General features: G+C 37.6%; 1 protein-coding gene across 2 annotated transcripts in view; it reads right to left on the minus strand.

Moving 5' to 3' along the window:
- Nucleotides 1-894: 894 nt before the first annotated feature.
- Nucleotides 895-17,908, minus strand: part of PPP2R5E (protein phosphatase 2 regulatory subunit B', epsilon) — a 79,261-nt gene continuing 62,247 nt past the window's right edge. Inside the window, exons 5-13 of one of the 2 annotated variants that reach the window (XM_014966581.1) lie at nucleotides 15,228-15,358; nucleotides 15,078-15,137; nucleotides 14,311-14,419; nucleotides 13,380-13,433; nucleotides 13,226-13,276; nucleotides 12,289-12,408; nucleotides 11,040-11,167; nucleotides 8,264-8,350; nucleotides 895-5,438 (exon numbers count right to left, since the gene is read on the minus strand). In XM_014966581.1, coding sequence (XP_014822067.1) covers nucleotides 5,339-5,438; nucleotides 8,264-8,350; nucleotides 11,040-11,167; nucleotides 12,289-12,408; nucleotides 13,226-13,276; nucleotides 13,380-13,433; nucleotides 14,311-14,419; nucleotides 15,078-15,137; nucleotides 15,228-15,358 — 840 coding nt within the window. In that variant the 3' untranslated portion in view covers nucleotides 895-5,338. Of the gene's footprint in view, nucleotides 5,439-8,248; nucleotides 8,351-11,039; nucleotides 11,168-12,288; nucleotides 12,409-13,225; nucleotides 13,277-13,379; nucleotides 13,434-14,310; nucleotides 14,420-15,077; nucleotides 15,138-15,227; nucleotides 15,359-17,908 lie in introns of both variants that reach the window. The other variant, XM_014966580.1, reaches the window with a different exon arrangement.

A 17,908-nucleotide genomic window follows, 5' to 3' on the forward strand; every position in this document is an offset into this window, starting at 1 on the left:
GTAACTTGCAAGTTCTGAAGACAAATTCTACCCTGAAGGCCAACTTACTGCGTGTTCTCATTTATTTCTTTTAATCTTCTTCGGGAAATACTTCCCTTGCAATAAGAGAGTAAACAGGAATGAGGTTTTAAGTTGTCCGTACATTGTCTTACAGGTATTTAGAGATTTGGGATAATGAGCTCTTCTAGCAAAGGCACGCAAGATCCGGCTGCTGAAAATTTCACTTGGAAAAAAATCAAAATGGAAACAGTTTTTAAGAATTAGGTTACTGGGATAATTCGCATAGGAAACTGTCATTTTAAGATCTATGTTTACTATGTCTCTTCTCCAGTTTTATTGCAGCATCAGTATCTACAGCATTTGCTAAAGCTGTTCTACCCCTTACCAAGCTCTATCCGTGGCTCTCTCCAGAGGGTGATCCCAACATTCATAACCATCTTAAGCCTTTGGCCTCACTTCCACGGGGCAGAGCAGCACGAGGACTGAAACAGTAGAATGATGCTATAAAAACAAAAAACACAACAAGTTCCTTCACCAGTTGCAAAATGGAAGGCTCAAAGAGTTGAGAGAGAACATCACGTGGATCTAACACCTCTTTTCTGTACCTGCTGCTCTTGACCTCCCTCACAGGCGCGGTTGCGTGCGGTACCAGGATGTTCACCATCACGAGAGGACCTTTAATAAAATAAACTTCATGAAAACTCAGCATTTACTACGGTAATTCCGGTAGCAACTTACATTACCACCTCATTGTTTGGGTGGTTTTTTTTCTTAAGACAGGTAGCCTTATGTTTAACCCGTGCGAGTGGGTGTCTGAGGGTTGGGAGTTCCCTGTCGAGAAGGTACGTGAAGTTGGGAGTGAAGGAGTTGGAAAGAAAAGCCAAGCACCTGGAAAACACTTCATTGCTTCTTTATTTAGATGCACCCACAGTACAGAGCCTCTTGAGCACGTGCAAAAGAGGAGGATTACACATTTAGAGCTGGGAGCACCATTGAGTTCGAGTTTCTTTGATACCATTTTTAAGAAAGTAAACTATTTCCAAAGAATGACATTTGAATCCAAGAGCTTAAGACCTGCTTGTACTTTACCCAGAGGTGGAAGGTATTTTCCTTTTATTATTACTTCGATGTAGAGTAGAAGACATTTTTTCACAGTCTGGTTGGACCAGTCTATATATTTTCATATGCACCTTTTAATATATATAAAAAATGCTTCATTTCCCACCCCCCACCCCCCCACGCACAAGATAGTTAAATGCATCGAAGTTAAAAACAGTAATGGACCAGAGCATTCCTATGGGGAAAAATGAACTTTTGCTGCCCTCTCCTGCTTAAACAATGAAATGCTAAAATATTAAGATATATGAATCTAATGCTAACCTTGAAACAAAAAGCATGACAGGTCATTCGCTACACTACAATCAAAAATAGGACAACAACAAGAAATGTATCAGTACTATTTATATTTGAAAACTCCTCATCGTTACATGAGGTTATGAATACAACATATTTACAGTAAGTGACCCAAATAACAAAAACTCGTATTCAGAGAGGTCATGATAAAAAGCGTGTGCTTCTGTGGATGGGAAGCAACACTCGGAGAAAAGTTCTTCATCAAAATGGGTTCCATCCTGTTTCAACATAATGTTTAATGTAGACTTCAAAATGAAAAACTGGGCTATACAAAACCTGCTGCACATCATCAACTGGAAAAACTAACCGGTGGCTCACTCCAGAGCTGCTGAGGGAAGCAGGTGAGCCAAAATAAAAGAAGCCACATGTAAATAAGAACATTCTTCAATCTTGCCCATTGTCACCTTCGTCTCGTTCTAGGGCATCTGCTTCGGGATGATACTGTCACACCACTCAGAGAAATGGCCATGTTTGTTTTCCAAGACAGAACTAAAAGCCAACTATTTCATTTTTATCTGAGGAGGGAAGAATCTAGTGTTTTCCCCTCCTCACCAAACAATAAAGAGGTTTTTAAAGCTCCTAATATTTTTTCCTTTCCATAGTGAGAGAGCCTAAGGCTGTACTTAGGCGTGTAGAGTGTAAGTACAGCTGCTACGCTTCTGAATCGAGCAATTCTTGGCTCCAACACCCTCCATTTTTCCATATAGAGGAGGAGATAAAAAAAAATAATAAATTAAATCCTTCTGTTTACGCTAATAAAACCAAGATTTAAATTTACTCTAACCCCGCTAGTGAATGCTCCAATGGCATTAGGGTACTTCCATTTAAAGCATTCTAACCTTTGGAAAAGAGGCCCAAAAAAAAGCTCAAAAGCAGCGGAAGGAAAACAAGAAGGGAGACTTGCAAGATGACGAAAGCAATTTGAAGTATACGAGAGGAACTTCACTTTTACACTTGTTACAACCCCATGACCTGATGCAATGCCCTAGTACCTTTTACCAGAGAGCATTCAATCCTTTCTCCTGAAACCAATATGGTACAGGACACCAGCGACCACCCAACGACTGCTGCGCCAGCAGTTAATGACGACATTTACACAAAGAAAGGTAGTTCCTGGAACTCAAGAAGCAAAGGAAAAGGGTAAATAGACGCACTGATCACTCTTGGGCCCAGAGGTGCTGTCGCCGCCTTTGCCTACGACTCCAACCGCCAGGGATGGGAGCTCTGCGGAGCGGCGGGACATCGCCTGTGGGTTGTGGCCAAGAGTGGATCCCGGGGAGGGTGGGGGTTATGGTGGTATCATTGTGGCAAGTGCTTCTTCACAGACATCACGCAGTGCAACCTAGTGTTGTATCAACCTTTTAGAGTCAAGTGACTAATATCACATCGTCTCGTTCGCTTTAACGAAACATTCCTTCTTGGAAGTGATAAATCGTCTATAAACTTTAGACGCTCCCCACTATCCCCACATCAGAGGTAACATCAGAGGTAACAAAATATTGCAACCCATCAGGTTCTCATCAGCTTTGTATGATCAATACCAGAACGTCATGTCAAAACCAAAAAATAGTTACGAACAAACAACACTCACCTAAACTCTAAGTACAGGACAAGGTGCTTTTTCTAATTTCACATTGTTGTGTTTTACTCGACCAGGTGGAAAACATTAATCTTTCTTCTTCCATTCTATCTCAGTTTTTTCACAATTGAACAGAGTCTTTGAGCATGAGGTTAAGTTCACCCTCTTGTAAAGTATGATCACTTCTCAAAGAAATCACACTAGCAAATATTTTTTTTGGTAACAGAAATAAAAGACTGTCAAAATCAATGGGCTAAGGGACATGATTTGTTATAAATTTATTTAATCTTTAGTATTTCAGCTTGCACCTTTGCTTCAGCACTTTAAAATAAAATGTTTCAACTATGACAGTAACTGCCTAATTTACATTGCGTCCCAGTCAGTGTTCTTAAAAGAAGCTCATATTAATCCCATTAAACCATGTCATGTTTGGTGTTGCATATGACTAGATCCACTTTTTTTTTTTTTTCCCAGAATTAACAGTGTCAAGTTTTTACAAAATCGTTGTGTTTACAACATTGGTGTGCGCAGACCCAGGAGTACAAACTGTGACCTGATAATCCTGAAACAGTCAGTAGTCTAGAAGGGAATCCACTTTTACCTCTTTTCCATGCCTGAAAACAAGAAAACTTCAAATCCTACTGTATATTTAAATGGTAGGAAGAAAAATATACAAGCTTGTATTTATACTGTATTTCTATCAATGGCAACAGGTCATAAATTTATGTTTGCAACTATCACAAAGACTCATGAACACCAATTCAGTTTTATACTGTAAATACTGCTGGATTGATGGTTTAGGATTATCAATTCACTGTTGTCATATGTCTATAACAGTTCAAAAGCATCCTGGAGAAAAATCCTGAAACACATACCTTTCGGTATATAATAATGCAACTGCATTAGCTAAATATATACTGTACATAAGTCTTATCAGCATTTCACCTACCAAAGATGTAAGATTCCACTTTCAAATACAAAGCAGATAGTCAATAATGTGTATTTATAATACAGCCCTCTTCTTTTTGTTGGTTTTTTTTTTTCTCTTTTGTTTTAAACAATTTGGTCACAATGCACCTTTGATATAAAAGCATTTTAAACTTTATTATTAATACTCAGAACATTAGGATTTCCAGAATTCTTTTCAGTAGCATTTGTAGAACCACTTTTGGTAACAAATACAGTAGTTAGGAATGAGCATCCAGATGAGAATGCAGAAGTAAATTATCCAGAATCCTTTCCAGCTAAGACCATAGGGCGGGTACTGTGATGAGTAAGAACCACAAAAACACTATAGTATGTTTCTTAGAGGCTACATCCTCTTTTGCTGGAACACTTTATAAATACATATTAAAAAGTAAGGCAACAACTCCAAACAGTTCAAACTGCTACCTCAACTCAATTTCCAATTAGATCCATGACCACTGGAGATCAATTTCATGCTTGCACTGTTTAGCGTTTGTCTTTATTCTTTCCAACTGGTCCAATAAAAACATGCTGAGCAATTTAGCAACCAGTATTTCTAAAACAACTCCAGTATGTGTGTCCGATGCCATATCGCTAATACTGCTTAGATACTGAAGTCCAGGATGTTACCACTGCCCATTTTTAAAGGATTGTGGACATGAATTTGGATTTGCAATAAATAGGTGCATGAATCCAAAGCTCCCTTTCCTACTATGTTTATCACCTACTTGTTTTTTTAACTCCTAATGTTCAAATTAAGGAAGCACCAGAGACAGCCTGGTACTAAAAAAATGCTCACACCAGTAAACAAAACTTTTATTCAGGACCTATGTTTTTCATGGCCCTGATCTGAATGGACATTCAACTTATGAAGATGTGCAAAAGGAAAAAAAAGTCAAATTACAGTAAAGTTATCCAGAGAAGGAGGATGTTACACAAACTCATAAGGGAATGACAGTCTTTTCTCTCTTTTACTATAAATACACTTAACAGTTTAGCAGAAAGACAAGCTAAATTTTAAGATTGTTCACATTTGAAAGTTGTATTATACTCTCTGCTAACGATAAATAAGGAAGAGGTCCTGACAATGGAATTTGACATCGCAATTTTCATCAACAGGTCTTTGAAGACTGGTTTTAAAGAAGGGTTAAAACAATTACTATGTTTGCAAAGTTCTGAGAAGTCCATCTGCTGTCCAAACTTTGGATTAAAGTCCTTATTTTTTTCCTTTACTTAGAGACAGGTATATACAGTGCTGTTGTAATAATGAAACAAATGTGAAATCTACTGTAAAGTTGCACAATACAGAAAACTGTTGCTCCATCTTCTACTACATAAATGTGTGACTCCACAGGTTAATAATGCTGTTTTGTTTTTTTGTTAAGTTGGAATTATCCCATCACGTCTAAGACCTCTCTTTAATTCCAAATCCTCCAGTTTTTTCCACAGTTCTTCACGCTCTTTCTCTTTCTTCTTCTCACTGACAGATGAAATAAAACAAAGAGTTAGCAGGAGAGAAGACCGTAAAATATTTAGGTTAAAAAATACATAGTTGACATTAATTAGCAGGGCTAATTTTCTTGAATACAACTAAAATGCTACTAACACACATTTCATTTTTACAAATATTTTTCTTTTCCCCCTCCCATTATCTACCCGAATATCACCCAACAAAGCAGTAGGAAAAGAACATAAAAAGCAATCTGAACCAAGTGACAAGTGTTCCTAGACAGTAATTTGTAGTACTAAAAAAAAAAAAAAAAACCCCACAGAGTTTTATTATGGAACAAATATATCATGATTATAAAAATGGACATTTCAGGATTAACTTGCATTTAATTATTGTCAAGCTTATTTATTTAAGCAAAGTATTTTTTAATCTTATAACTCTGTCACTTATTTAAACAAGCATTCCCTTATCCTTTTAGAATCATTGTTCTTACATACATGGACTGGTGGCTTTCATATAGTTTAGGCAGGAGACAAGGGAAAGTTCAAATTACAAGATGTGTCCTTTGTTCAGTGATTTACTTTTTTTTTTTTTCCCTTTCCAAATTCCTACAGGAAGACCTACGCAGCATTTTCTTTAACAACAGACTTTAATGGCTGATTTGATAAAAGTATACGGCCAACCTAACACTCACTTTACCTGCGTTATTTCCTTTCTAAATTTCCTGCCTCTGCCACAGTTTACTTTGAATAAATCTCCTTGATGCTACATGGTACAAAATGCTTTCAATTTTGATTACAACATCTTGTAGGTTCAGATGAAATGGACATCTAAGAATTACAGAGACACAGATTCTCTGCCGGTCCCATTGGAGAATTCTTGAAAAATATTTCAGCGAATTAGAAACATTCCTACACATCCTGATTCAGTCAAAATGCCAACATCTGGCTCATGGATTTGAAATTTTAATTTCCCAAGAGTTCTTTAAACATATTAAAAAATACAAACAACTTTCAGATAAATCCCTGAAAAAGGTAAAGGGAAAAAAAAAAAAAAAGAGAGAGCCCACTGTCACTTAAAATTAAATATAAGAACAAGTGAAATAGCCTGACATTTTCAGGCTACTTACTGATATTTATCTTCTAATCATTATAAAATAAAAGCCTTCTTACATAAAAGACTGGTAGAGGATGATCACCTCATTCAACTTACCTATCTGACCTACCATAGTCGTTAATATTGAACAGATTTAACCTCCAGCTTTAAGTGGTATCACAGCTGCTCTTTTGAAATGTGGTTCTATTAAGATGCTACATACATGAGGGTGAATAACCCAGTTTATACATTCAGGTATTTACATGTTTTAAAATCATAGAATCATCTAGGTTGGAAGAGACCTTTAAGATCATCTATCTTGTCCAACCATCAACCTAACTCTGACAAAAAAACAAAGGAAACCCATATTTAAAAAAAACCCCCATCACTAAACCATGTCACTAAGCACTATTTCAACCCATCTTTTGAAAACCTCCAGGGATGGTGCCTCAACCACTTTCCTGGGCAGCCCATTCCAAGGCTTAGTAACCCTTTCAGTCTAAAAATTTTCCTAATATCCAGTCTGAACCTCCCCTGGTGCAACTTGAGGCCATTTCCTCTTGTCCCATCACCTGGGACTTGGCAGAAGAGACTGACCCCCCCCCCCGGCTACACCTTCCTTTCAGGGAGTTAGAGAGAGAAAAGGTCTCCCCTCAGCCCCCTCTTCTCCAGGCTGAACAACCCCAGATCCCTCAGCCGCTCCTCATAAGACTTGTTCTCAACTGCACTAGCAGGTTCAGCCTTCCTTCTCAACACCTATCTGAAATACATCTGGCATCTTTGCTCAAATATATATCCAAATCTCGAAAGGTAAAATACTACATTAATGACCTAACCTGTTGAGTGTAAATTTTTTTTCTGTAGAGAACTTTGTATTTTACAACAATCAAGCAGAACAAGAGGACTCCAGCCACACACTTCAAAAAACTATGGCCTCCAAGAGCCTTCAGAGACTCTATTAACCCAACGTGATCTGATGACACACAGTAACCCTGTGCTTTGCTAGAGGGAACTTCATGGAAAAGGTATGACTTAAATGAAGCTGTGAACTGTTCAGAGTTCCTGAAATTTCCCCCTTTTTTTTTCCACCTGATGCTTTCGATGAGCTGAAACTTTTGAGAAAAGATGCTGCACTGTAATTGGGAAATGAAGATTAAGGGAAATAGGAGAAAAGACAAAAAACATTTTACTAGGGTGGAACTAATGATTGTATGAATTGTCTATCTAATGGATCCTACATGCTAAAAGACTCAGACACAGCAAAACCTCTGAATAAGAAATGAAAGGATTGAGAGATGCCTCTTGGCTTTAAGACCACATCCAGCCTAAGAACATTAGTTTGGAAAATCAAATCTTAGGTTTTTCCCTCACGTCTCTTTCCAAACATCAGTGAGACTTTGTTGAAGTCTTTAAGCAAAGCGTTATCTTTAGACCATTGGGGTTTTTTTTTTGTTATTAAGATCTTGATACATTTAAGTCTTTTGGAATGCGGCATCAAAAGGAATTCCATGAGGAATGCAGATTCCCAAGCAACGCAATGGCTACTGAGTTTCATAGGGGGTGAAGAACAACCTGTACGTGATTTTATCTTACATCTTGCAAAGAGAAGGCTAAAGAGCACAAAGAGGGAAAAATAAGGCATTGTGTCTGTTACGTGTGAGATTATGCAGCTGCATCGGAGCGTAAGGGAAAAACTAAATAGCAGTCCCTATGCACAGCTGACAAAAAAAGCTTTAAAAAGTTACCGCTGACGATCTGACTTGTAAGTGGCTGTCAGCTCGTCAAACATGGTGCTGTTCATTTCCATAAATGCCTTCAACACGTTGTAGACTAAAGCCACAATAGCCCTGTGAAACATCAAAAAAAAAAAAAGAAAGAAGAAATGAGTCTATTAGTTTCAGGTGAAATCAAACGTGAAATAGAAGTGTCTCCTCTTACCAGCAGTTCTGCGACCAATTCTGCTCTTGCCAGTATGATAATGTAAATTCTCTGATTTCAGTGAAACTACTTTTAATTAACATATTTAAAGGTGAGAATCGGCTTTCATGTCTCTACCGAGTATTTAAATGGAGCAACCCAAAACTCTAGGGTAAAAGGTAACAACAGAAAGCTATTACATATAACTACAGATTCCTCCCTCATGCAGTGGAGCAATTCTGAATGCAGCTCCTGGGATTCAAATCATCAATTCTGGCAGAAGGAATAGAATTTAAAACACAAAATGGGAATGATTCATATTTCCTTATGATTTTCCTATGGAGCTGAATATTCAGTGCATCTATGCAAAATACAAGGTCATATTTCAAGAGTGATTTCCTTGTACTCATTCGTCTCATATTCATTTTCACTCTGGTACAGCAAAAAGCCCTTTAAAAACCCCACAAATCTTTCAGATGAGTGCTGCATTATCAGTGTAAAACTCTGTGTGTGTGGATATATTTTTTAAAAAATCAAATTCTATATTATATACTTATAAATATATATAGTACTGTATCTCTTTCTCTCTGCCTCTGCCTATGTTGCTTATTTCTGTTCCTGACCTTACCCAAGAGCCAATATACCACTGCTTATTTGAATTCGAGTTGCTCAATTGCATAAAATATGATGGGCATGATCTGTTCATACAGGAAAAAATGATGTATAATAATAATAATACTAATTTCAAAAAGGCTTCAAATGCATGCTGTCCCAACAAAGGTCCAAAAAAGGTAGAATCAGTTTACTCTTTTGTACGATCTGACTGGATAACTAACCTAAAATACACTAGAATTTCCAAAGTAAGATGGGTCTGCCAATAGTCTGGCTATCTAGAGGGCAAAATTCTTTTCTGGCAGAGTTGAAGACAGAGAAACTGAAAAGGGAGAAGGGAAAGAAACAAATCTAAAAAAACCACTTTCAAAGAATTTGGAATAGATACTCAATCAAGAGATCCCAGTTCCTGACCCACTACTATGGTTGTCACATACAGACATGAGGCTCCTTAAGAAACAACTCTTCAGCCAGGAGGCAGCGAATCAACGTTAGAGGGACCAGGAACCTTTGGAGCAAACCTATAGAGCAGACAAACTATGGGCCACTTCCCACACTCTCCCTCCTTCCCCATCTATAAATCATAGAATCATAGAATGGTTTGGGTTGGAAGGGACCTTGAAGATCATCCAGTTCCAACCCCCCTGGCATGGGCAGGGATACCTCCCACCAGATCAGGTTGCTCAAAGCCTGGTCTTGAACCCCTCCAGGGATGGGGCAGCCACAGCTTCTCTGGGCAACCTGTTCCAGTGTCTCACCACCCTCACAGCAAAGAATTTATTTCTGGTATCTCATCTATATCTCCCCTCTTCCAATAAATGGTCTTTTCTGTTGCCTGCATTTAAAAATATACTCAGAAATAGAAAAATCCTTCAAATACCTTCTTTGTTTTGCATGTATCTTAACCTGGCTTGTGTGTCAAAGGTACAACATTCCAACTCTGAGAACTGGGATGCTGGAATACTCTCATTACCAGCAGCATCCCAGGGCATGGTAAAGAAGGTTGGGCAGGAGAACGGGCAGGTTGGAGGCTGGAAATGCTTTACTGTGCCATGAAAAACATCTTTTTGTGATGACGGTTAGTTACAGAAGCTTTCCAGTAGCATTAGATTGATCGTGAAAACACACAAACTTGAGGCTTAACTAGATTCAGAACAAAAAGACTAATGTTTTAAAAGATGAAATGTTTTACAAATACTTTACAGTAAGGTCTTAAAAGCAACGGCGACCTGAATGTAGCACAGATCGTTAAAAATACCGGGTTTACTAATTGGTAGCCAGCTTGATTTAGAAAAAATTTTCAACTGAAGTGTAGAATACATGGCATATCATTGTAATAGTATTTTCCATTAAAACACTGTTTACTAGGTCATTCCGTTTAAAAATAAAATTCCCAAATTAACAGGATATCAATATAAAGTAAATAAATTTATCTAATAAATCAGTATATCACAGTAAATATCTATTACTGTGCATAACAGAGAACAGCTGTAATCAAATAAATTTAGAAAAAACAACCCAAGCTAAGACCATACTGATGTCTATATGCTTCACAGATGTTTAGAAAAATGCTAGTACCAGAGGTATCAGCATCACCCATGATGCAGCCACAAAGGTTTACTAATGCCAAGTGATATTCTTTGAGACAATTTGCCATCAGGCTTAAGACATTAACCAGTTCATTAAAAAGTGTGTAGGAGAAATGCCCGATGAGCAACACTTTCTTCAGTTAACAATGTAACATCTAATTTCTCTTTTTTTCTAACTTGTGAGAAGGTTTATTTTTATCCCATAAGATACTGATTTTGTAGACATACCAGATAATTAAAAACCGTTTGCGACAAGCTCAAGTATAGACTAATTTATATTGGCATTAACAGAGTTGCACCTGCTCATGCCAGCTTTGAATTTGGATCTCTCCCATCCAGATGTTCTTCAGCAAACACTCCCTAAGTTTATCTGTGGTATGTCAAATGTTAAGATAAAGAATCATAGCAAAAAACTTACGGATTCCAGTGTTCTTTAGAAATCCTATAAAGGCTGGAAAACATGATGGGAAGTATAACGTTCGAATTCTCTTCTATCAAACTCATGATGTATTCGTTATTCCAATAATACAGCGCTCTTTCAGCCACCTTGGAGTCAAAAGAAGAAAATATGGAATTCAGATACCTATCATTTTGTAATTTTCTGAAGGAAAAACAAACCACAGAGGAATTTCACAAAAATAAATCAACAGGAATCAGTTAACTTCGGAATTAAAACTCGACTTTAATCAGTAGCATAACACACATTAATGGAATTAAGTTTTTATCCTATAATTCAGATCCCACAGCATCCAATCTGTTTTTTCCTCTGAGTGGTGTGTCGTTACTCACTGAGGCCCAGGTGCAGACACTGCATTAATGCTGCAGCTGTGGAGGGGAAGGGAGAGCAGACAGATTTCCCCTTATCCCTCAATCCTGCCACTGCAGTTGGAAGGAAGAGAGCAGGGCTGGGATACTGCAGGAGGGAGACAGGGAAAGGCCCAGCAGTTGGGCTGAATAAAGGGGAAGAGATCTGAAGTGGGGGGCAAGGTACCCATCATCAAAATCAACTCGGGGAGGAAGGAAGGAAAACACTGATGTAAATTACACTAAAAACAAACAAAGTCCAAGGAAGAGCCTAAAAGTCACATCTGCCTCTGTGCCAGAATAGGTCACCTAGGTTAATAAGGAGACACTCCTTATCCTATAAGGAGATATCTACTAGAAGATGACACTACCTATCCTATCTCCTCTTCACATATGAATCAACTTCAATCCTATTCATTCTCCTTCTCGTGAAGAAAAGAGGCTCCAGTTTCTATCACGGCTAACCAGGGATCTCCTTGCAGAAGGAAGTAAGGAAACCAAGAATGCTGCACATTACGGCACTAAAAATGGGAGTGAATCCACCCTCCGTGGTCCATCAGCCTGAAGCCGATGCGGTGAGTACCTGTCACCTACAGTCAGAAGTGGTCAGTCTGCCTGGGTACAGTTTCAGGCCTTACGTGGCTCAGAGCAGCAAGTTCTGTGCTGTAAACCCAGACACATCTGACAAGTTATTGGTGGAGCTCAGAACTAAACCCCCACTGCAACATACCCTCTTCCACAGAAATCCAGAAGGCAAGTATTTTAAACCACGTAACATAAAATAATATTTACATTTGATTTTGTTTATACGTTTGCTATCGAGAGTGTACGTTCCTATACAAGCAATAACCTCTACCACTGACCTGGAAATGAGGGCTAGAGACGCATTTGGCAATTTGTTTAAACAAGGGTTCTTGGATTTTCACAAATTGTGATGGTTCGATTACATCCAAGATTTCCTCCAGCTCTCCTAGGAACATGACCTAAAGACAAGGAAGGAAGCATTGAATATAAAACCTCTGAATCATCTGGATCAGTAAAAATGCTGGTAATCCTGAAATTCTACCACAAGCCTCCCCAGCTCAGCAAGACCCTCTCTCAAAAATGTTATCAGTTCTCTCTTTAGCAGCTTCTTGATTCAGTCTCTTAAAAGAAGGAGGACAAGTATGTGCAAACGCTGCATTTAAAGTAGCCCTTTACAGCAAAAATCAGAATTGCATCCGTATATCCATGTTGAAAAGCTAGCCTCATACAGTCAAAGGATTTGGCCAAGGCTTACACTTTGTTAGCTAAGGAGAGTCTCTTAATTTTATCTCATTTTTGGCAACAATATTCAAAATAACAGTTTTGCTGTGTCACAAAATCTCATTAGAGAAACTCAGATTTACATCAAGAATTTGAAATAAAAATGCAAATATTCAACTGCATGTTTTACATGTTTAATAAGTAAACGTTATCTTTCATCCTCCCCGGAAAAATATTATCCTCATACATAAACAATTCCAAATATAACAGACTTTTCCAATTTACCCTCAGCTATGTTTATTTTCTCCTTTCTAAAACAAAAAGAAACACTCTGCAGAATAGCCAGTGCTTATTTTGTGAATAGAAACCACAGTTATCAAATGGTTCTCTTCATAATCAAAACTATCCACAAGTATAGAAAATAACCTACAGGAATTAATATTAAGACCCACCACAGGACATCCTGTCTACCTGGAAATATCTAAAGATTCCCTGCCTATTATATTATAGAACAAAGTAACTCTGAAGTCTTGTTAATACTAGCCTATCACTTACCTCTTTCTGACTGCAGGTTTTGGGCCAGAATTTCATTAATCCTCTAATGACCTAAATTAGAAGGGGAAAAAAAAAAAAGTTAGATGTTTTACTCTTCTCTCAACAGGGTAAGCCATTTATGATGTGAAAAAAAATGTACGAAAGAACTACTTACTGGTTCTGTGAGAGAGGGGTCTTTCTCCAAAAACTGTACTATGCAATACGCCAGCTGTGAAGAGGTAAAGATTTGAGAAGTAAGAACATTTCTATAAAGAAACCACAAAAAAACAATTTTTCAAAAAAGGGAGACTCAAGGCAAGATGTTATACAGCTTTCTCAAACTGCATCCAATTTTTAAACTAAGATGCATAGTTTGCACTGTGCAAATCTCAAACTCCAGTTCACAAGAAACAACAGAACAAAAAAAGAAACAGGGAAAAAGTAGCATATACAATCAAAAGCAGAGCAATATGGAATTCTAGATAGAGTCATACAACCGATGTTTTCAAGACTGTTATTCTCTGAAACTGCATCTTTTTAGACATTGCATCTTTTTAGACATTTTATACGTTAGCTAAACCATGAAAACTCTTGCAACATGAGCCAAGACAGCTAAAACCTGGAGTAACAGGATGAATCTATAAAAGGATATACTAGAGCATAAATGCAGTATTAAGAAATCTGTGAGGAAGAATGTTAAACACTATGCAAAACGTGGGTATTTGTATTCAGAAAGTTGCCAGGGTGAAGAAGAGCTTAGACAGGACGAGACTAAGGGAACCCAATCATTCTCTTGGGAGAGGGAATGGGAAGGGCAAACACGAAAATGAGAAAATAGCAGAGAGGAAAACCTAAAAAGAGAGAGTTTAACTACTAAATGGAATCCCCCAAATATTACAAACGTACATTACACTTTTTATTATCAAATCAGAAGCAAGACATTTATCACACAAAGCACGTTAAATGAATTTTTAAAAAATCTATGGCATTTTTTCCACATTTCAAAACCTTCACCCCACCTTCTATGTGCTACACAAATTTCCAAAGCAACCTTAAAATAAAATATATCATTCTAAGCGAGTAGAAAATATTTTTATAATTTCTACCTGTGCATGGAAGAGTGATAAACTCCTGACAGTATGTAAAGGAATCAGCACCTTCACCAGAAACTGTTTATGCTCTGCCTTAAGAGGTAAAGCAAAACCATTGATAATACTGGAAATTAGAAGAGAAATATTTGTTAGTGTTATCATCACAAAAAACATTCCTGAAGTCATTCAATGGGTGCTGACTTTTGTGAAGCTTTACTGCAGCACATATCTAGGTAGCAATTTAGCTCCAACTTAGGAATAATCATATAAACAGCCGCACAAACCTGTTGCCAAACAGGTAAGACCTTGTCTATGTGGTCTATCAATTCATGGTGTTCTTGAGTACAACTTAGGAGTATTAGATTTACTCAAAATAACTTTACTTAAAGATGAGTCTTTTTTCAGTGGTGCCCAGGAACAGGACAAGAGGAAATGGGCACAAACTTGAATAGAAGTTCCACCTAAACATGAGGAGGAACGTCTTTCCTGTGAGATCCCTGGAAGAGGCTGCCCGGGGAGGTGGTGGAGTCTCCGTCTCTGGAGACATTCCACCTGGACACATTCCTGTGCAACCTGCTGTGGGTGGCCCTGCTTTGGCAGGGGGTTGGACTAGATGATCTCCAGAGGTCCCTTCCAACCCCATATCATTCCGTGATTCTGTGATTCTATGAGCATGTGCGCACATTTGTTTTCAGAATCAGGGCTTATAGCAATACTTTCTCTTAATCTGACACTACTTTGAAGCATCAAGAAGGGAAGTTTGAGATAGATAATAAATTTACCTTCCTAAAATTTCCAACAGTTCAGCTACGCCATTGAAGTGTTCAGTTTCATAAACAAATCTAAAAAAAAAAAAAGAAAAGTTAAGTATAAGTAATATATTGGTTCCCTAAAATGTTCATAAGCAAAAAGTACCTTCTTCCACAACTTACCGTAGAAAAATATTATTTATCTGTTTTCGGATAAATGCTCTAAGACCCAAAAACTTGCCATAAATTCTGTGCAAGACTGTTTTTAGGTAGTCTCGTTCTCGAGGGTCTTCGCTGTCAAACAGCTCCAACAGCTGTGTTTAAAGAAAAAAGAGAACTGAAACAGTAGACATTTGACAAGTATGACACACAGACTTCTACAGAAAAGTTAAATTCATGAAAGCACATGCATGTAGCAATGTGATATCTGTGCTATCCAAGGGGTAGAAATACAGTATTATAAAATCTGTGGTAACGCCAGTACATCATGAAACTCAGTTTATTAATTTCCACTTCTGACGTAACAAAACTTTAGAAATCTTCAAACAAGCAATAAACTTTTGATTAACTGGCTCCAAAATGCCTCCTTCCTTCTGCCCAAAAATAATTAAAACTAATCCTTAGATGCTGTCATATCTACAGTATAAGACAGTTTGCCTCTTACCATCCACCGTTCCTTTACTCTGAGAAATACAAGACTGTCGTTGGCTCTGACGTTTCTTTTTCACAACACTGTGTCAAGGTCATGTTTTTCTAATTGCTTATTATTTATATTATTAGCTCTTAAGCCTTCCTAGTGATTTGCATAGCCTTCATTCTCAATGGTGAAGCGTATGCCAGCACTGGATCTGCTGTTACAGGATCTCCTCCAACCAACACGTATCAAAGCATGAGGGGGAATTAATCCTCCAGGTGGAACAAAGTGGTAACTTCAATATCCATTAAAAAAAAAAAAAAATAAGCATCCAAAAACCCCAACAACAGAAAACACCACTTTTACTAAATAACTCTTAAATAAGATTTTAAAACAGCAAAATGATTGTCTGGTACTCAGTCAAAAGAGAACGCCATCTGGTGTCTTGTATTGTATAAAATACATCCTGAAACACAGACACTTGAAGTTGCCTCTAAGATTTAAGGCATGGAATGAGAAGCAGGAATATCACCTGCAGATCTCTGTTCTATTCCCCTTCAATCCTTTACCACAAAAGGATGAGCTTCCCTCTATCAATTCTTCATCTTTTTTGACACCACGACATTGGCTATTCTGGCAGATATTTTGGATTAAGTTAGAAGGTAAACATTATTTAAAAGAAAAAAAAAAAACAACAACAACAAAAAAAACCCAACCTCCCAAACCAAAAGACCCCAACCCTCCCACTGCACCCCCCCGCTCCCAAAATAGGGAAGTTTAAGGTGGTAATTATAAGCTACCAGTATTTCTCTTGCATGAACAAGAAAGTAATCGTCAAACAGTACCTGTCTCGCGAGAGAAAGAAAGGCAGTTTGCCAAAGAGGTCTTAAAAATGTGTAAGATGCTGTCAGAAAATTATTACAAGGATGGTAGGCCCCCAAATCATCTTGGATTCACAAATAGATATATTATAAATACCTATTATAAGTAGATATGTCAGTGTATGTATACTACGTGATCTCTGTTAAACTGTTACACAACTCTGAGGAGGTGAAAAAGAAGAAAAGACAGGAAAAGATGATTAAAAGTTGATTTTGCTAATATCCAGGTTTAGTACTGGTAAGTATTCTTCATTGTTTTGGATGTGTCTGTAGCTCGTAATGAGATCTCACTATCTTTTGCCTTGCAGTATTATCTGTGGTGGGAGTTTCACGAGGAAACAATGAAGTTTGTCAGCTGCCCTCCAGAGGTTAGAAACACACTGCTTTGTTCAATTAGTTCTACGGTTAAATAAATAAATAGTTACCTCATCCTTCCCCAAATAGCAAATTTCACCCAAAGACAGCAAACAGCTCGAAACACTTATGTTCTTAAGTTTCTTACTGGATTGCTTTTAGGAGCAAAATATTTATATTTCCAATTCTCTTACACAGACCCCCTCTGGAAACATCACTGAACTAAGTCTCCTTCTTTTAAAAAAAAAAGACAACTCTTTTGATATGTCCAGTTGTTATCAGGTTTCAACAATAAAGTCTTATTTTATGAATAAGCTACAAGACTTCCCTAATGTACGTGACCGTTCTGACACTAAACGTACATAGAAAAGGGAAATAAATTTTCCAGAACAGCAACCTTCGTAACACAAGACACTTGTGGATGTATTTGAATAGTATGTCTCTTAGCAACCACTGCCAACCATTTCAGACTGTATATAAGCAGGCTTTGGAAATGAACAGCTACACCATTTAAGTACAGCATTTTATCAAAATAGACAGCTGAAAGCCAAAACCGTATCTGTATTTGAAAAACAAAAGCAAAAAGCAAGCAAACAAGAAAAAGCTTGAAAAACGCTCCTGAAAAAAAAAACCAAACAAAAACCTGGATCATTTTTTTCATAGAGGCTTCTATGAAACACTTGATGAAAGTTCCTCAAGTTTTAAAGAAACAAATTAATTTAGAGAGGAAGCTGATTTCAAAGCTGTCACGCTTGTGCTGTCAGTGTCATGAAACACCAAACGTGCTCAGTGTTCTGAAATCTTCCAAATGGTTTTCTGAGGAAGTGATCTGCAGTCCCAGATTCCCAGGCGTTATTCCAGACCCACAATAAATACAGTAGGAAGGGGAAGGGCTCCCCAGTTCCTACAGGAGAAACACACTTTGACCCACAGAAATATACCTACTTGCCTACAGGCTGAGGAAAAATGTGAATCTTAAATTGACACATTGTGCA

This window comes from Calidris pugnax, unplaced genomic scaffold (genome assembly GCF_001431845.1).
Source record: "Calidris pugnax isolate Ruff unplaced genomic scaffold, ASM143184v1 scaffold74, whole genome shotgun sequence".
Lineage (NCBI taxonomy): Eukaryota > Metazoa > Chordata > Aves > Charadriiformes > Scolopacidae > Calidris > Calidris pugnax.